Source organism: Pseudochaenichthys georgianus, chromosome 16 (assembly GCF_902827115.2).
Source record: "Pseudochaenichthys georgianus chromosome 16, fPseGeo1.2, whole genome shotgun sequence".
Lineage (NCBI taxonomy): Eukaryota > Metazoa > Chordata > Actinopteri > Perciformes > Channichthyidae > Pseudochaenichthys > Pseudochaenichthys georgianus.
The window spans coordinates 31,914,103-31,934,464 of record NC_047518.2 but is presented as its reverse complement, the minus strand read 5'-3'; the positions used below and the strand labels follow the sequence as shown (position 1 = coordinate 31,934,464).

Genomic DNA, 20,362 nt, shown 5'->3' with positions numbered 1-20,362 from the left:
GGATTAAAAACTGAGTCATCTTAAATAATTTGAAACTTGCCTTTAAAAAATATTCTTTTATTATTTAATCGCGTTGGTATGAGTCTGATGTCTTGTCACAGTGGATGCTCTCCAGATTCTGGTTGCCAGATTGTGACACTGTCCTCTTTTGTGAGGATGTCAGGAGCTGAGCTTTAGGAGAGAAATTAATCATACATGCCAAACAATTAATCTCTATTCGAGTATTCGAGCTGCGACATGGAACTTGGTCTTAGCCAAACAGTGAACGTTTTCTGAAGAGGGGTCGCGACCTCTCCAGATACAATAAGCGAGTTGACAACAACAACAGACTGACAGCTAACACGACACATTGTGGAGGCAAGGCATGACTGTGCAGGAAATGGCCCTCTCTGTGTCAGCACTTGCTCCCACAAACAATACCAACCAGTTATGTGTGGCCGCTTACGTCATGGCTGCTGAACCAATAAAGTGTGCAGGGAATTTTCGAGCAACCAAATAGAGGCAGATGGAGCATAAAGAATAACCAAAGGCAAATGACCAGTCCATCTAAAATGGAGCACATTAAACATCTGTGTGGTTACAGCATTTCTCTTTATAACTGAACGTTTTGTTCTCTTTCAACAAAGATCTTATTCACACTCAACTGCACCGAACAAAGTAACCATACAGTAGTAAGAGTTCACTGTTAAACCACAGTCTAGTCATCCAGGATAAGTGCCTTGCTTAAGAAAACAAAAACAGATAAAAGAGAAGATATCTCATTTGAATTCATATGGTATCTATAAATTAGATTGCAATTTTGTTTTAATATGTTCAGTATTTGTCCACATTACTAGATACAGTAGTATCACTTATAAAACCAGTCAATATCACATTTGAGTGAAACTATGTTCTTTATGACCACCAGAGCACATCACAATGTTCATGAATACAAAATGGCTGAAAATCGAGTCACTGATGATGCTACACTACATGCGTCACTTTGTATCAAATATTAGTTTTGTTTGAATGGCACTGTAATCTACTTTAGCCTGGCGGTGGGCTGATATTTGGGTGTTCAAACACTGTTCTCCCACCACAAATGTACCTCCTGTTTACAATCTCCTCTGTTCAATACTGCTGAGGCAGATGGAGGATGAATGCACAGAAGACAACAAAAACAGACGATCTAGAGATAAACAACAACGGCAGCAACATTACAAACGCAGAAAGCACCTACATGCAGTCTGATTCCATCAATTATAAGAGCTTGATTGAGATTTAATTCAAAGCTGGGGTTTAATTGCTAATATCAAAGTATAATTAGGCTGATAAATCATGACTGATCTTATTGAATTAGCAATTGAAATAGCAGAGAACCAGCAAATTGTCTATGTCAGCTAAATAAGTGTTCTTAATTGGCCTACAAGTTTTCTTCAGATACTAATGAAACTGAACAAATTTCCATCCCCAAAAAGTGTTCACAAATAGAAAGTCTTCAATGCAGTTGTTAATTCAGCTCCATGGCTGTGTGTCTTGTTCCACTTCTATATTCATCTTGACATAGAGTGTTATTCAAGTGTCAACATAGTAAATGTCAAATGTCCTATGGCTAAAAAGGCAACTTATCCTATGTCCTCTTTAGGCACAATTCATGCAGTAATAAAGTGAAGAATAGGATGAAGACAGATGGATGAGGATGGAAAGTATGTTTTACTCAGAGAAAGAGAGATAAGGACAGAGAGAGGGGACTGTGAAGGAAAGAAAGATCAATTAATGCGAGCAAGACCAAGTGCACAGAAGCAGCAGCATGAGCACTGGGATAGGTCTTAATTTCTCCCCATTCGATTCCCCCCCACACACACTCCTGTATGCCCACACACTCGCACAGACTCTCTCTCTCTCTCTCTCCCTCTCTCAGACCGCATCTGCCGGAGCTAGTGGCTGTAGTTAAATTGAAATATTTCCCGGCGTGTGTCAGAAGCATGCAGAATGATAATTATGACAGATCTGATTAGGCGGGCCGAGTCGGGCGGCTCCGGGCTGCAGGTGCGACCTTGTGCATTCCTGAGTGTGTAAATAAAATTAATTACAAGCGTAGGGGGCGCGCAGCGCGTGACATCAGCGCGCACAGGGGGGACTCCCACGGGGGGTACCCTAATGGAATATTTTCCCCGAGTCTAATAATACAGTTGGTATTGACTTGAGGTAATTAGGGGGATCATTAAAGCGCTTTTCCCGGCGTATTTGCCTGCCTGATCAGATTAGCGAAAATGGGCCTCAGAACAAGCCCTGTGTGGTCTGTCAGGAGAAGTGGAGACAGTGGGAGAGGGTTAGCTAGCAAACATGTGCAGGAAAGAAAGAGCAAGCAGATACTGAGCCTGGGACACGGTAGCATTTGCTAACAAGAGGGCAAGGGCGATGGCTAGTAGGGTAAGCTTGTGGCTAATAGGTTGAGCACTGGTTAGGCTTTGAGAAATGTTCTTTAAAAGAGGGCCATTAACTATTTTGAAAGTGCTAGCTCAGTCACCGGTGAACTGACTAACACCTTCTCCAAAGTAGAAAACATTTGTCTTATAATAATGCACTCGAGGTGATGACAGAGAGATAATTTAGAGTCCTTCGGGGCACAATCCTAGTTTGGACTGCCGGGTAGGAGGCAGGCGAGGAGGAGGGAGTGGGTTGTGCAATTGGAGACAGATGGGGTGAGAGGTGGCGTGTAAGGCGTAAGTGAGAGAGATGGCAGGAGAGACACAAAGTGCTCTGGGCATGCTCAGTGAGACCCCCGGGCTCCTGCTAAGAGGAGGACAGTTCGATGAAACAGGCAGTGGAGAGAGAACTGGCTGGTGGGAATTCCACTGTCCATTAAACAATAAGAGAAAGGCTCATTTCAGAGGGAGGGGAAGACTTACCGTTTGCTAGATAATTCATTCGCTAAATTAATTATTCAGACAGCTGGGTCTCCAGTTCAAGAAATTGTGTCTTTAATAATAGAGAGGATCTGGCCTAGCCTGTTTCCCATGGCAACCTAATAACCAAGCAGGCACAGGAGATAAATAAATTAATAAACAGTCAAGGCCCTTTTAGATTCCTCTGGGTTGTGATATGCTTGCTCTGATCTGCCTAATTTCAGAGAGAGAGAGAGAGAGAGAGAGGTGTGGAGAACTGTGAGTCTACACAAACTAGACATCTTGATGCCTGTCCTGCTATTGCTAGAAAGTAAAACTTGTAAAAAGTGGAGCAAAATGTCACTATGCTGCTCCAACAAACAGCCGCCAGAAGTTCCTGATGTAATCACAACTTCACTATATCAATTTTACTATCTTAGGATGTCATTTATTGCCATTTGTACACAAGCCTTCATGCAAAACATGACTTCTAACATGCTGACCCCAAGTGGCTTCTCAGTAACTGTCAAACATCTAAACTGTCACAATCCAGAAACAGACACCCAAAAGGTCAGCCATCTGCCCCTCTAGTTAATCAGCCAGTGCATGGAGCAGAATGACAGAAGTGGCGTGTGTGTGTGTGTGTGTGTGTGTGTGTGTGTGTGTGTGTGTGTGTGTGTGTGTGTGTGTGTGTGTGTGTCTGGCTGGCTGGGTCGGTCATGTATTAAATATCTGAGATTAAAGCTAAGAAAAGTCCCCATTAAAACACGTACGACCACTAAACGTATTCCACTCGTAACAGGAAATGAGTAATTTTCCAAACATGACGGAAACAGTTCCAGTTATTCCGTCACCCTCCCTTCCTCTTCATATCAGTGTCCCCGCCCGCCCTCACCTACTTCCCCCACCTCCCCCACCTCTCCAGACCAACAAGGCCCTCACCCACCCTCCCCCACCATCACCACCCCCCCCACTCCAGGGACTGCCGTGCCAGGCGGGTGCAGGGTGACAGATGGCATACACCAACCCCCCCCCCCCCCCTCGCTCTACCCTCTCCCCCCTACTGCACCAGCCCCCCTGCCCGGCCCCCCCGGTGGCGCAGCGGCGGACCAGATCAGTGCCATTCTGTCTCATTAGAGCCTGGCTAATTAGCGTAGCCTCTTCCAGGGGAGAATGAGCGAATGAGAGAGAGAAAGAGGGATGGGGAGAGAGGGCGGTGTTGGTGGCGTTCTCTAGTCTTCTGGTCATTGAGGAGTCGGAGGGCTTTGAGCCCTGTGGAGCGCGGGGCTCCCCGGGTGCTTGTTTTATGACAGCAGGGACTCTGATTCTATCACATTCGCAATTCCTCTCAGGAAGTGTCGGAGATGTTTAGACATAAAAGTCGTGTCAGAGGAAAGCCCCCAACCTGCTCCCACCCCACCCTCAGCTAACCTCCCATCGCTCAACTGAACATTAGCCGCCCTCTCTGCTAGGCTCGCCAACACAGCAAGCCTCCCCTGTTAATATGAATGAAAACAAAGCATAGTAGCTTGCTAGAAAGCGCTCTAGCCCAACCGAGGCAGTTCATAATGTTGACATCAACTCCAGCCTATCCAGATCAAAGCTCCGCAGGCTCAAATGAAATGGGCCGTTTGGCGAATATTGCTACTTCTGGCAGTGTCATCACTGGATTTGAACCAGCAACACACAATTGTTTTCTCCAAGTCTGACATCTCCTGAAGCTAAATGGAGATGGAGCATTCTTGGAGCATTGGATCAGTTTGAGTCATTGAGGAATGGATCATGAATAATGATTCGGATGTTATCAAAGACTAAATGTAATATCTGTCCTAATAAATCAGAATTGCTGCATGGATTACTTAAAAAATACGTATGCCCAGACTTGAAGTGAAATAGCGGCCATTAATCTGATAAAGTCATATATCTTAGGGTTAGATTCACTGCTCCATAGTTACTACACTCTGAATATGTGGCAGTAAAAGAGTGATTGAAATGCAACATTGAATATGTGAGAGAGGGGGGGCAGTTAAGGGTGGCAGAGGCCTGCTGTGGTTACGAGCCCTAAGAGAGAACGGGATGGCTGCGTTCCAGGAACCCCCCAAACACACACACACATTCAAATGTGCCAGCACATAAACCCATATCTATATGCAGTGTATACACACACCTAAGCCTACACTCAGTGCAGCAAGCACCAATCAGTAAACTCCTGTTTAGTGCTTTTTCTACCCAGGGGGGCACTACTGTCTATGACCTCCTTCAACTCCACATCCCTTTTTTTGTCACCTCTCAGATCGCCATCACTCTTCCTTATCTCTTCTCAGCTTTTTCTCTTTGTGTTGGGAAAATAAGCTGTACAGAAAAGCTAAATACCTATAGAAACATGTCCCCACAAATATAAGGGAATGGTACCAACAGATATTGATCACCTCATACTGAGCTTGAATAAGCATGCTGGGAAATCCTGAGCTGAACTGAAGCGGTTGAACTTCACACGGAGCTGACAAGACGGTGCCAGCCTCAGTGATGAGGCCTCTTCTCTACCCTCCCCCCACGATTATTTCCCTGGACCCCATATGGGCATCCTGCCAGTCCAGCCCATCCTCCATCCTCATCACCAACCACATGCACACTGCACTACCAACCTCAGCACCAGCAGTGTCTGTTGGCATGGCGCTCTACCCAGGGCTTGGATATTGTTATGTTCTTCCAGCAAGGCGGCAAAGCTCTCTGGACTTAAGCTGTCGTTTACAACATGTCATTTAAAAATGCATTTTGCCCTTCTTCCTGGCTGACTGATTCACACTATAGTAAGCTCATGAACAATTAACACTGACATACTCAACACCCAGTATGCTAGCTCTGGTCACATGAAGTCATCATTTCTATAGTACCAGCAATGGCACCAATGCTTTTTTTCTAAATAAGCAGAATTGACTTGCTAACTTGCCTTATGGAGACCTTTACATCATGTGGAATTGTATGGATAAAATATATGGAAAATATGTATGGTTCAAATACTGCAAATAACTCGTATTTTCCTTATCTCTTCATTCTCAATGAATTGGTTGTTTGATAAAATGTCAAAAGGTACCAAGTCCAAACATTTAATTTACAATGATATAAAACACCAGCACATTTGAGAAGGTGGATTCACTTAATGTTTTTTGCAGCTCAAATAAATGTTTGATGAAAATAGTTTCCTAATAATTCCACACAAATTGTTTGACTGACTTTATTTCTGGGAAGTCAAACCTCTATAGAATCATCTAACTTTGGCTAAAACGAAGTAAGTAAAACAATGAACTTGTCCCTCTTAAAGATGCAGAACTTAAGAAGATATTTGTCGAAATGTCCTCTAATAACTAGAGGCTGGTCTCTGATTTTAGGGGTTCACGGGTCCTGAAGCGGAGGAGCAGCCCTGGTGTCGCTGCGCTGGTAGCTGTGGCAATGCCGGCTGGGTAGTAAGGGGGGAGACCAGCTGCCCGGGGAGCGCCCATTACGAGATGGAGCCAGAGATAAGTGCTCTCCCAGGCCCCCTTTCACAGGCATAATTAGCACACTTCTTATCTGCTGCTCAATTCACATTCACACCCGCCTGCATGAATGGAACGTGAAAGAGAGGCAGAAATCGGGGGAACGAGAGAGGTAGAGGGGCAAGACAGAAAGATGGGAACGAGGTGGAGAAGGCACGGTGGAAACCTGTTCCCAGACAAACCCTCATTTGAGGAGAGAGAGACATGTGCGAGTTAATACTGCGACCGCCTCGCTCTCCCCCTTTCTCTTTCTCCAAAGAGTCTTTGAACTCCTTAACAAAAACAGTGGTTTGTGCATCAAACTGCAATTTGGTAAAACAAAGCTATCTGGGGGTATAATCATCCTAATCAGCAAGAAAAAAATAAAGCCTTTGCAGATATTTCGAGATTATTCCGCCCTTGGTGATCTATTTCTCCCCCCATCGTCTTCATCAAGCACAATTGTGGAAATCTTTTCGACTCCTCCGACAGACACCTATAATAATAACTCCTGAGTGCTTCATTTTAAAATGGCTTTTAATATAGAGGTAAATTGGTGGTGTGTGTTCCCTTTTGTGTACCCTGTTTCCAACACACACAGCTTGTATTGTGTGAGAAGATAACAGGGGCCCCTCCGCCTTACTGAGCGGAGCTAATACAAACAGGTTTGTTTGGTGTTGAAACAGTGTCGACAGTTAAACTCCAAACCCACAATAAAGAGGACATGTGTCATTATGTCGATAAATCCCAGCGGTGATGCACTGTGGTAAGTTCAGCTCCAGGTTGTATGCATTTTCTACTGCTTTTCCTTTAAATGGGTACATATTATGATGTTCTATGCATATAGTATTACATATTTTAAGATGATGTGTGTGATAAACTGTGTGTATGTGTGTGCATTTCTTTAGAGTTAAAGGACTGTCTCAATGCTTAAGGATTCTTATTCTCTTGCTTTGATTTTTGCGAGACGTTCATCAATGAGTGTGTGTGCTAGTGTTTATGTGTTTGTGGATAATTTGAGCAATTTATGTTTCCAGGTTTAGAAAACATTTGGGGGATTTATGGTACATAAATAACTTCAAAACAGCTTCCTCACAGAGAAAGTAAACTATTGTTTGACAAAGCGATAACATTTCCACAGACTTGATTTTGTATGTTGAATAAATACCTTTTTTAATGCATTTTTTATACGTTTTTTGGAGGGAAAAATGACTGGGATGCTGTTTACATAAAACAACAGAATATATCGCATGTACATGTATTGGCTTTGAAATGCATCATATGTTTCTCCTTTTTGTTTAATTCAGAGTGTGTTTTAGTACCTGGCTCTTGGACGCGGCCACCTTAGCGAACAGGGCCTGGGAAACTTTGGCCCTCTTCATCTCCTGCTGGATCTCGTCGTAGATGGTGGAGTTGATGTTGAGGATGCAGCTTTCTGTTTTGCCGTTCCACTCACTGGGCATAGGCGACAGCTTGACCTGGTTAAAAGGGCGAGGACAAAGGAAATTACTAATACTACTAACATACATTTCTTTTAAAACTTGAATAATACTTAGTTATATAAACAACTTTGGTTGTGTGTATGGACTGGGCCACTGTGTTCTTCCTTAATACGCTTGAGACCATTTTTTAAAAATGTCTTCAGAGCCGTGCATGGCTGAGCACGCAGACTTTTTGATTACGCTAAAAACACATAAGAAACTAAATCGAAAATAATGCAAGATACAAATATTAGCCTTGCATGTAAGAGATAAATTGACATTCTGTTCCAAATACTGTTTTATATCCTGCTTTACAGACATGCACTGAAATAGCGATGTAATGCATGTTGGGAGATAAAAAGCCACCGTATGTGTTTTGTCTATGAAAATGTGTGCATTCAGATTGGTAAAGGTGGAGAGGTGAGGTGGGTGGAGTTATTTGCTCACAGGGGAAAGGCCCACGGGGATACGGGGATTCCAGTCCTCGGGCCTCACGCTGTTACAGTCTTCCCTCCGGGGCTGCAGTGTTGGGAACACAACACAAACGTTATTTGTTCAGGCTCACATGCGGAAAAATAAAAGTAATCTGGCTTAACACAAGCATTCACACACACTCATACATGCAACCATTTCTCACACACACAGCAGTGTAGATTACACCCACGCACTGCTCCAGTGTTACTTCGCTCAAAAACACTCACACTCTGTTGTGAGAAATGTTATTCTTCTGATGTCAAGCTAGTGATTAAAAAAATAAATGCAAGTCAAGTGAAATCATCTTCATTCAGCGGCTTGTTGCATCTTGACAAAAATCCTTTGACAAGATAACAAGTATCCTAATAAAAGCATTACCCATGACCCATTAGCATATGAATCATTGCACAAGAGCCCTTTTGAAAGAGACATCGGCAGGGTTTGGTTTGAGTACAAGTACGCAGCATTCAGAGAAACCATAATAACACCAACATCTCCTAACGTAGGACCCAGTCTGTGATATAACAACAAAACATATATATTCCAAATTGTGTCTAGACAGCTAATATGATCTCCTTTATGTGTTTAAGACAATCACATAATCCTAACATTTGTGGTGAAACTGGAATGTCGGAGAGTTTCTGGGCCTTTCATCCCATTTTACGACAGCTCGACATGGGCTTGTAGTCTGAGCGGTAAGTTACCATGTCAGGCTAATTGTTAAGGCTGGGACGTGCACTAACTGGCTTTGGAGGATTCGAGTCGACCCATCAGCACACGTGAGAAAAACATACCTCTGCATCTGTTTTTATGAGGCCAATAAAAACCCTCCTCTGTCTCTGGCTCAATTGCCACCCTGGCTGATTTATGTGCTTAAATTCACACCGCATTGCTCCGTAGGAGAGGCTGGCAGATGGCCAGGTGAATGAGTGTGTGAGGTGGATGTGCGTGTGAGAATTGCCTAGTCTAGGAACAGGTCTCCATGATAAATGTTGATGGCTTTAAGTCATACAGGTGAAGTATAATAGATTTCAAGATATTCTCTCGACGTGCCAGCAGTCATTTGAGTGATGTGAGAATACAAACACAAACTTTGAGTTGTGGGTCCTGTTTGACAAAGTTTGTGTGCCATGCAGTTGGCATTGCAGATCTCTTTCTGCAATGGGTATCTTTAGAGCTCTGTAAGCAGATCCTAGACATGTTTAAAGGCCCTCTGCACATTCATTCTGTAAGAACATGGATGAAATATCTTTATTTTACCTGATTTGACTAATAGAAATAAAAAAACTCAAATCCCTATCACCGCATCAGGGATGGTAATATAACATGAACAGTGGTCCCCCCTCTAACTCTGAGTCTCTCTCCTGCGCTGACACAGCCTCTGATTGTAAAGATGAGCTGTGAACTACAAAGGGGCCCGAAGTTCAGCACCGCTGCTTCAGAATGTGACTCTTTCTCTTTAGTTTTGCAAAGACAGCAAGTGGTATCATGCTGAGTAGTTTCAGAGGAGAAAGATCAGATCTTTCTTTCCTCCTCACCTAAATAAAAGCCCAATCTTCACCGGGGACAGGACAGAGGAGGCCATGTCCGGCACTCTCACCTCCCAAATGCAGCTGACCGCACTTACCGCCACATACCTTTCAAATGAGGGACACTGATTTGCGGTGATTTTGAAACAGGGGCTCGCTAAACGATGTCTGATCTTTCAAGGAGCTTGTCATCACTGAGTGAGCTTTATTTTTTTGTATGGGAGGGCTGTTAATGCTGCCTAATGCATACTAAAAGGTCAAAATTAGCACAAAAAGTATCCATCATCCATGCACCGTCCTCACCTGTGTGGCGAGGGCGGGTGGGACGTAGGACTCATTTGCATTTAGGGAGAATGTAACGCATTATCTCTGGTGTGCACGGTGACAGAAAGATTGGGCTTTTATTTTAAGTGTTTCCAGACAGGTAGTCGTCGCCTGATACAATGGAGAGGAATATGAGGTGTGTAAGGGAACAATATGATAGGTTGGTGCTTGTATCCGTACTCGCTGTTGTCGCATAAAAACAGAGAGTACTGGATGAGTGTGTCTGTTTGTACATTAAGGAATTCAACTTTGTTTAACTTTTTGTATTGCCTATGAAACCTGGCAGGATGTTTGATATGCGTGTCTTGATTAAGTCCATGACACCAAAGACACAGAGTAAATATCAGCTTCTAAAAAAAATCTAATCTGCTCTCATACCGGCATACCTGTTCTCAACCCTGACTGCATGGACACAAGTAATAGTATCTAAATCCGTCTAGCCAAACAGTTGACATTCCTTTATCTCCTCGCATTCATATTTTTTACATGGTGAATAAATGCAGCCTTTGTCACCTCTCTTTTTGTTGCATGCTTTCTGAATAACTTCCAATATAAAGTTTGAAAATGTTTCTACCCTTAAGGCATTGGAACCTCTTTTATTTCACAATATTCTGTCTCGGTGCAGAAAGCCTAGTTAGTCATACAATTATCTCTGAATCAGTGCACTTTGAAGTGAAAAAAAGCTCTCAATGGGCGGAGCCAACAACAACAATTGTCATTGTGCAAGTTGTGTAGCTGGCCAACTCCAATGCTGTGCGATGGCCTACTTTGGTAACAAGGTTGTGCATTCGAGGATTTTTGTTTCCCAGACGTGGATGTGACTTTCTTTAGCAGCTATATCGATTTTCACCACGTTTCCACCACTGTTGCTCATGTCAACAAATGGCCATGATGTTCCTTTTTTAATAATATAACAAATATTTTTAACGACTAAGAAAAAACAAACCCAGGTGTTCTTTCCATGGTGTTGTTCTATTTAGAATATTTAATTAAAGAATGTTAATATTACTTCGTTCAAAATAGATGCATAGCGCTGAGTTATTATCCATGCCACATTCATCTTGTGTTGCTATGGTGCTTCAACGATTGGTCAAACAATAAATCAGATGATATGCTTTAGGCACTACCCTAGCAACAACATTAAACTTTGATGGTGTAGAAATCTGACTTGAGCTCTATTTCTAGAGTCTTATGATTTATTTCTAAAGGTTTATTCCAATTTGTTAAATGTTTGTACGTCAAAGGAGCAGTTCAGCCCCTCAGAAATATTTTTAAACCGGCAACTCCTTATTAGGACTCCCTGAATAACATTCAAGATAATGACATGTTCTCTACGAGCTAAAGAAGTGCACCAGAAGAAAAGATGCGATAAAAAAGTCTCTGGTACCTGTAAAGGTCTGATGGGTGGGGTGCTGATGAGTGGGGGGGCGCCCATCGCTGAGGCGGCGGTGAGGCTGCGCTCCCTCTCATCCTGATAGATGCGATCTCGCTCCACCTCAGGCAGCTGCAGGAAGTTCTGCATGGCGCGCAGGTTGACCAGCAGGGACTGGGACGCTGTTTTAGGATCTTCCTCTTTGCGTAGAATCTCAGACAGCAAGCCCTGCACGATGGGGTGGGAGAAAACAAATAGAGTAAGAAAAAAATGGAGGTTTGAGATAAGAGTAAAAAAATGAAGAACAGAAAAAAATCAAGCATATGGAAAACAGTTGGGTGTCAAATAACATTAGAGGAATTGTAAGAGTTAAGACTTAGGTGTGAATACAGTGTTTCTGTAGAGGCAGGTGGGGTCACACGCACACATCAATTTTATATTCCTTTGATTACGACAGTGTCCACTTTCCTCCGAATGCGTTTTCTTTAAAGAGGGAGTTTTCTTTACCTTCCATAATTGTTGTAAAATCATGTTGTCAAAGTAAACTCATACTCCTGCAAATCCTTTTTGTCTTGATAATAATTCTGGTTTTGAAGCACATAATCGATGCTCTTTCTTGGATGATGAAACTTCTGTGTGGCCTTTGAACCTATAACACATTGTTGCGTGTCATTCTGCAGATCTTGGACATATTCTTAGAGCCGTATGTTTCTCTAGATAAGAGCCGCAGCGACTCGCCTGAAATGTGAAATTCTTGTGCGGCGAGCAATCAGTGTATCCTCTATTTACTTTTCAATAGCGCTCAATTCCATCATTATGAGGCGGGGATGACTCCATTATCAGAGACGTGTGATTGGGCCTTTTCATCAGCTCTTGGCCACACACTGTGCAAACCATCGCTCTGCTTCTCTCACCATCAATAGGTGTGATTTGGTGATAAAACAAGGTGATGGGGAAAACATGATCATTATGCTTTTATTCTTTTTTTTCTGAGAGAATGCGAGTCCTCGTCTCTCACTTCTTTTTTGGGAGAGTAGCAAATGCGGTGTTGTTTGTCTGGCTATTAAAATGTATACGTACATGTGTCATGTTCCAAAAGGTAGGTCTGTGGCATCCAGACAAGTATGAACAGATACTAAAATGAAATCAGACTCAGTGAGTGATGGTTTTATGATGAAGGGGACTGAGCACTTAATGTACACAAGTATTCAGGGCAGAGATTAGTGTCATATCTAATTTATGTTTGTTTTCTGCCTTCTTCAAGGTGTGCCTGCTTATCGTTATTCGCCATCAACTCTTTTTCTCTATCTCTTTGGTCAATCAGTTTCCTCCCTGAAACAGGGACGCCTCCACCTCCTGCATCGACAGCAGCCCCTCGATGTCACTACTCGACCCCTCCCCTCTTCTTTTATTAACACAGACTTGTGGAAAAAAAACACACGCCTAATAAATAATCCTCCAAAGGCAAACTCTCCAATGGCAACGGGCTAATTCCTCATATCAGCCACAGATAAGACTGTGTGGGAGCTTGCACAAAAACACCACTGTCTGACTTAGACATTTAACACACACATTTATTTTTGGGGTTGCTGTACTTTCCAATTTGAATAGATCCTAATCCTAATCAGTTTATTTTTCCGACACAACGACTTCAAAGCGAATGCTGTTGTAATGAGGTTTGCTGTCACCTCTCTCTTCCCCCCATCTAATACCGACGGGATGTCTTAAGACATTATCATTGCCTTCTGAGTGTGTGTGTGAGTGTTTGGGGATGTGAGTAAGGCTTCTGACTATGAAGTGAAACCACATATTTTGGCAGGGAGAGGACGTGCGCCATGACCGAGGCCGGCTCTTTCACATGGCCGGCTGCCAGTTGTCTTGAAGTTCAGTAGAGGTGCTACATTACTGAGTGAGAAGTTAGATATAAACTGTGGAAATAAACACATTTTAAGACCGGTCTTTACCTAGTATTTTTACATAAAAAGGTCCCTTGACATTTTTAAGGTAATGTTTTTTTTAAGACAGTGAGGAAAACACTAAGTGATTTTGTGCAATTGGATTTCAAAAGCGGAAAGGTGCAAACATTTTTAGATGATATCTTTTGATGCAGTTTTCAGTTTCACCCTGTGACCTTAGTGGACAGGATGTTTAAAAAAAATCAAAATGTGTTTTTGAAAACTAAAGTACCCGCCGGCGGGGACCTTCGGGCTTAACAGGTTAAACTGACAGACTGGGGCATACAATTAAATAAAAATACAATTTCAATTTTTTTTTTAAATTAAATCATCAGTTACTATAGCAAATACTGGATTCCACATAGCACCTTTTTTATGAATTTGATGATATTACGTTTATAAATACTGTTATTATTATTATTATAATTACCAATATTACAGCAGAAAGGAGAAATAGGCGTTAGAGCAACTTTTACCTTTGCCAATAACTTTAGTAGACAATAATTGTTGTTTTAAAGTTGGCAAAGTCCCCGTTCTGTAGCCCATCTGTGTCCCCTCCTCACCTGGGTTCTGTTGAAGGCCACGCGGGCGAAGACGGCCTGTGAGATGCCGGCCCGCTTCAGCTCGTCCCTCACCCACTGGTAAACGTCCATGGACACCTCTGTGTTTGATGTCACCTGTGGCTCCATGGGCTTGTTGTGGGAGTTGCGGTTGACAGGTGGGTGGTTAAGGTACTGCTGCGAGAGGGACTGCTGCGCCAACAGCCGGTTCACTGCATACTGCTGGTTGAGGATCTGTGCCATCACAAGCTGCTGGTTGACCAGCTGGGGGCTGATGGGTGTGGACACCAGGCCCGGGTGGTGCATACCGGGGAGCTGGGGCTGTCGGCCGCCGTTCTGCCCACTGTGTGGCGGGGGGGCGTGTTGCATCTGAGGCACCGGCGAAGATGGCGTCTGCTCTGCTGTGCTGCCGGGGATAGGCTGCTGCTGCTGCTGCTGCTGCTGCTGCTGCTGCTGCTGCTGCTGCTGTTGCTGCTGCTGTTGCTGGGAGAAGCCCAGGTGGTTGTGGTTGTGGCTGTGATTGGAGCCGGGTGGAGAGAGGTCGGACAGGCCATCCATCTCTGCTGGAGGAGAGTGGAGGAAAACGGGCAGAAAGTGGAGGGCAGAAGAGACAGAGATAAGTAAAAAGACAGGTAGAACACCAAAAAGAAAACACGAGTGAAAATGTAGAAGAGGCCCTGTTTGTGCTACGGAAGTGTAACGTTAATCTCACTGGGATAAAGGTAATGTCATCATAGTCTCTAATCAGAAGAAATTAAACAGATGTGCTCTGACTGAGATCCAACTTAACCTCAAGTGAATCTTATCCTGTCAGAAAACATTTCCATTTCCATTCATGAGATATGGAAAGGAAAATATGTTTGCAGTCAGCACATTTTCATGTCTAGAAACCAAAACCATAATAAACAGGGGTTTACTGTATTTTCCCTAATAAGTGGCCTTCAGAGGCCTCTTACTCCCTGTTTGGATATGACAGAGCTGATCAGCCAACGACTGGTTACAAAACATGTTTTAACGCAGATAAAGGAGCTTCATTGTGTTTGACCTGTGTCTTCCACATGCCTTCGAAATTAAGTTCGCACCGTCTGTGGCCTCATCATGTGAAAAAGAAATCTTGGAGAGACAGTGGAGTGTGTGTAGGATTAATTAAGGAAAACATGTATGTGTGTGTTTGTGCGTATAAGAGAGTGTGTGGCAGAGGCAGAAGCAGTACTGATAAATCTGATTCTCTCTTTACATCATTAATTCTAAAATAAGTAACACAAGCTAGCCAATATGACATTTTTAGTGGAGGACTGTCTAAACATAAATGCAGTGAATGGAGACAGAAGGAATGCATCGGAGGATACAGTCTGTAACCTTGTCTGAGTGGAGAACAAACAATACAAAAAAATCTATGTGCCGTCATTTAATGGCGTTGGAGATTTTTGTGGCATCTCTTGCTTTGGGAATCTTTAAGTCCATAATGGCTGCTCGGGAATATTTTAAGACAGGTTTAAATGATGTGCTTAGAGGATGAAAACAATGATTTAACATTCAAAGTACTACCCACAGCGAAGTGAATGAGCATTTGGAGCAGCTGAATGTTTTGAGGTTTCCGCCTCTCTTTAAGTAATTCACATATGCCGAGGCTTCTTGCGTTCAACTGACTGAGTGAGGGGGCAGCGTTTAAGAATTCATACGGATGGCAACATTAACACCTTAGAAGTGTGCCTCCACATCCCACTGAAAAAGCATCGTATGAGATTGTAAAAAGCGTAAATTGCTGTTATGGGGAAAAGGGGGGGAGAGTCTTCAACAAGCTGAATCTTTTAGCAGATGAAAGATTAAGTGCATGGATGTTTTCCAAAAATACCCACAATAATCGTGTATTTGAGCTGCCTGTTTCTTAACTGTCAGCAAGCACAAAACACCCGGCCAAGACGGGTCTATTGAGCGTTTGTCGAAAACAAATGATGTGGGGGGAAGAAACAAAACAAAAATAAATCTTGGTAATAATCACATCTCTTCCTATAATCCCTGGCATTCCCTGGCTGTGATGGTATGGCGTGTCTATTCACTCATATGTGAATGTGTGTGTGCATATGCTCGCTCGCACAGACTGCTGGGGGGCATGCTCACAACACACAAACACACAGGCACACGGAGGCATTTCCATGCAAATTGAAAAGAGAAGGGGTGACAGAAGAGCATGGCAGGCCCTGGGAGAAAAAGGCTGCCACAGAAGCGGGAGTCCTCATGTGGAATCCTGCCACAAAAGAGCCCCGGATTAAACACACAATGGGAATGGGATGTGGGCTGAGGGAGGGAGGGAGTGCGTGTGTGAGTAGGAGAGGGAATGAGAAAGAGAGACATACAAAGTGACCCAACTTTCTCTCCTGTGTTGGCTTCCCTGCACTAGCGTTGCCACCTCAAAAGAAGAGGGACGGTGTTTGCTGGCGGCCGGTAACACCACTTCAGCCGCAGAGCAGCAGCTTGCCAGTACCTGTGACCAGGTACTTCTTCCCCTTGACTTCGGGCTCAAAACTGCTTGCTAAATGCAAAGCGGTGAAGTCAATGCAGAGTCACATTTGACGCCACTGCCAAAGCACAAAGGGATGACCGTGCCACTCTCTCTTCCAGCATCAACCTTGGCTTCTCACCAGGTTTTCTCTTCCTGCCATTTGTAGCCATGTACAGCAGACAGCAGCCCGTCATGAATATTGAGGATGGGGGAGTTGCCGCGGGGTATGAGGGGCACCTGAGGCTCGTGTGCCAAGGGTTTGTGTCTGAGGTCTGGCTAACATGGCACATGGGCGCTGGAGTTTCTGTGAATGTGTGTAGGCACATCTTGAGATGTTATCGCTGCTTTATCGTTGCTCCTGTGAACAAAACCATGGGTGGTTTTGTTCTTATCAGGAATCTATGTTCCATAAGAGAGTGACCCGAAGAAGTGCTTATGCTTCATAAAAGTAATATTAGAATTATTAAAAAACAGTATTCAACATAGTCCATATAAAGGGACATGATGACGTTTGCGTGACCATGATTTTGGTGTCATTTAAAACAAAGGTAGGATCAGATGAGAAAATGAAAATTCGATAAAGAGTTTAAGCCACAGAGTAAATAAGCTTCAGTCACTTTAATGTGACTTTAAGTGCTATTTGGTTTTTGGATTAAGATTAAGATTTTAATAATGATTTGGTTTAGGCAAGACAGGCAGTAATGTTGGGTATTAAAAGAGGAATGTGGCTTGTCACAAGTTAGAAAATCAGTGTGTGTGTGTGTGTGTGTGTGTGTGTGTGTGTGTGTGTGTGTGTGTGTGTGTGTGTGTGTGTGTGTGTGTGTGTGTGTGTGTGTGTGTGTGTGTCCATATGCATGTGAGCCAGTGTATCTGTCTTTGCCCCAAATCTATCAAAATGTATTCTCATTTTATTGCGACTTGGTCTACATTGGTTTGTTTTTCATCTATGTTAGACTTAATGTCAGGTTAAAGCTACAGTAGCATTTAGGCTAAGCATTCAGAAGTCATGGTTAAGGTTATCTTCAAGGAATTCATTTATGTCAATGTAATGTCCTTAAAAGGGAAGTGTGTTAGTGTGTGTGCCCATGTTGCAACATACCTAATGCATTGGCACGCGGGCTCTCACGGAGGACACACGTCCCCAGGTAGCCCTCCAGCTGGGAGGGTTGGCGCATGCCTGCACGCCGGATGGAAGGACACGCACATGCACACACACGCACACGCACGCACACGCACACACACACACACACACACACACACACACACACACACACACACACACACACACACACACACACACACACACACACACACACACACACAGAGAGAAGTGAGGGAGAAAAACAGGGTTAGGACTTTCTCCAGTACTTCTCTCCCATTCCAGCTAAGCACTAATATGACATTTAAAACACCAGCATCACTGAAGCCATACACGCAGCTGCAGCAGCCCTGTTTTTGAGTAAAATATAACACGATAGAAAACAATTGTGACAGAAAATGTGTAGGAGTATGCAAGAGAATACAGCAGGTTTGAAGTGAATAGTGTTCTCAGCATATGTTGCCACTTTAACAGAAGAAAAAAACATCAGATAAGATATGATCACAACGGGCTATTTGCATGGACGCAGTGAAAACATTTTGATATAATATCTCATCTGTCATCAGTGCAAGCAGTAGCGCACTGGCAAAGCAAAACAAGATTGTTCAACAGATTGTTAAAGCTAATATCTTAACATTACACTGCCTTGTGAGGCTCGCAACAGAGTGGTGTTCTGCTAAATCAAAAGACATACAAATATATCAGAATTCCAACCTCATTTCCTGGCGGGTCAAAGGGGATTTTTTGGTGATAATATAAAGCATGCGTTGTTAGAGGGTTGATAAGAAGATCTAATTGAATTTCAGACTAGGCGGTGGCCGGTTGAAGTCATTGCTGCCTTTTGTTTGTGGAATAGTAAAGCGTTATACTCGCTCACAAACAAACAAAAACAGTCAGAGGCCTCAATCTGACTCTTGCATTAGAGTTAATTAAAGCAATAATGGATAAACCAAAGATAACACTGCAGAACAGAGCGGAGTTATCTTGAATTATTAGATAACAAGATAAAAATGTATTTCTGCTTCATGCAACAGCAGGAAGACAAAGAGGCGGTTGGTTAGAGAACATATTGTAATGACGACTGGTGTGTGTACGTGTGTGATTGTGTGTGTGCAAAGAGACAAAAGTGTGAGCGCCATACTTTGCGCGCCTCCGTTTTGCTTACCCATCATATCTTTTGTCTTCTTGAAATGTTTATACCAGCGCCCAAATTCCTGACACTTCGCCGCCGACACATTTGCATAGTAAGTGCTGTTCACAATGGAGGAAATCATACTCTGAAAGAGAGAGATTGATTGAGAGAGAGAGAACGAGAGAGAGACTTTAGATTCTCATTTTATAAAAATACAGACATAATATTAAAGCTTGTGAAACATGCAGTGACACTGTAGCTTGTCAAAACAAATAAAAGATAGGGAAAACCCAGCATTAAAATAAGCCATTGGACATGCAGAAATGTGGGGTCTTTTCTTCTAAATGTAAATAAAAAAGAATCAAGCAAGGTTTTATCTATTCATCTGTATCAAATGCTGTGAGTTTGTCTGATTTTTCAGAGTGGGTAATTTAAAGGTCAACTGAGTCTGTTGACATCAAGAGAAGACGGCATGAAATATATTTACCTTCAAAAGAAAGAAGATAGCGGCTTATTGAATATCAGCATCTGGGGAGTCAGGCGATGTAAACAGATAAACTGCTTTTATTTCCCAGCTCTTTATTTATACAATCTGTTAAAGACAACCACTTCAAGCATATCCAGGCCTGCACTGAGCATGTCGTTCTGCGACGCATTTGTGCTGCCATCTCCCCCTTTACAATATCTTCTTTGCCCTCTCTACATTAACTTCAACCATCCTCTTTATGCCTCAGAAAAACAAAGACGCAATATATATTTTTTTCTCCTTCCAGTTTCATTAAAATGAATGTTTTAACACCTTGCCGGCCTCCGGGCGAATAGCGAGGTTGGTGCAGGAGAAATTGTTTTTGATTGTTATAAATATTCAAAAGAACCAAACCATCTGTTTTCAAATTACAGGTATGCCATCTTTATAATTTCTATAATATATGCGCTGGGAGGTTGGCGGGGGAACCTTCTGGCAGAACAGCGTGGAGGTACGAGCACAATGAACGGGTAGAGGATGATTCTGGTTCTCCAGCTTTAGTGCACAAAAAGAAGGTAAAGGATGGCAGCTGTGCTGTCAGAAAGGTCACTCCAACAATGAACCCCCGACCTCTCTATTAAAGCTCTATGCAACTAATGCGATGAAAACAAACCAGAGTCTAACACACCAAAAACATAGTCAGCACAAATCTGAGCAAAGCTCCAACAGGATCAAGATGGACACAAGTTTCTTTTGTCCAACCGTAGCTGGCAAGGATCTGCTCGAGGTTAAACAAAAGCAAGACAGCTTTCAGCAACGTTTTGGCCAGCGTCATATGATGCCCGGTCCTTCAAACTGTAAGAGGATGGACCTTAGAGTCCAAAAACTCCACACAAGAGTTTCTATAAGCAAGCGTTTTTAAAGATTTTTTTTTGCCACCTCTTAGAATGTTACAAAGAGAACCAAAGGCAGTTACATTTTAAGGTATCGCTTTTCACATTTGAACCAAAGTCACAAAGGACTATACTAATCATGCCTGCTTGTACCAGGTAGAGTCAAATGTGGTAGCACCGCAGCCATGTACA

At 43.1% G+C, this 20,362-nt stretch overlaps 1 protein-coding gene across 4 annotated transcripts in view; it reads right to left on the bottom strand.

Moving 5' to 3' along the window:
- Positions 1–20,362, bottom strand: part of satb1b (SATB homeobox 1b) — a 56,647-nt gene that overhangs the window by 11,058 nt on the left and 25,227 nt on the right. For 3 of the 4 annotated variants that reach the window (XM_071205924.1, XM_071205923.1, XM_071205925.1), the window contains exons 6-11: positions 18,845–18,956; positions 17,680–17,757; positions 14,081–14,640; positions 11,578–11,790; positions 8,311–8,382; positions 7,705–7,860 (exon numbers count right to left, since the gene is read on the bottom strand). In XM_071205924.1, coding sequence (XP_071062025.1) covers positions 7,705–7,860; positions 8,311–8,382; positions 11,578–11,790; positions 14,081–14,640; positions 17,680–17,757; positions 18,845–18,956 — 1,191 coding nt within the window. The remainder of the gene's footprint in view (positions 1–7,704; positions 7,861–8,310; positions 8,383–11,577; positions 11,791–14,080; positions 14,641–17,679; positions 17,758–18,844; positions 18,957–20,362) is intronic. The other variant, XM_034103091.2, reaches the window with a different exon arrangement.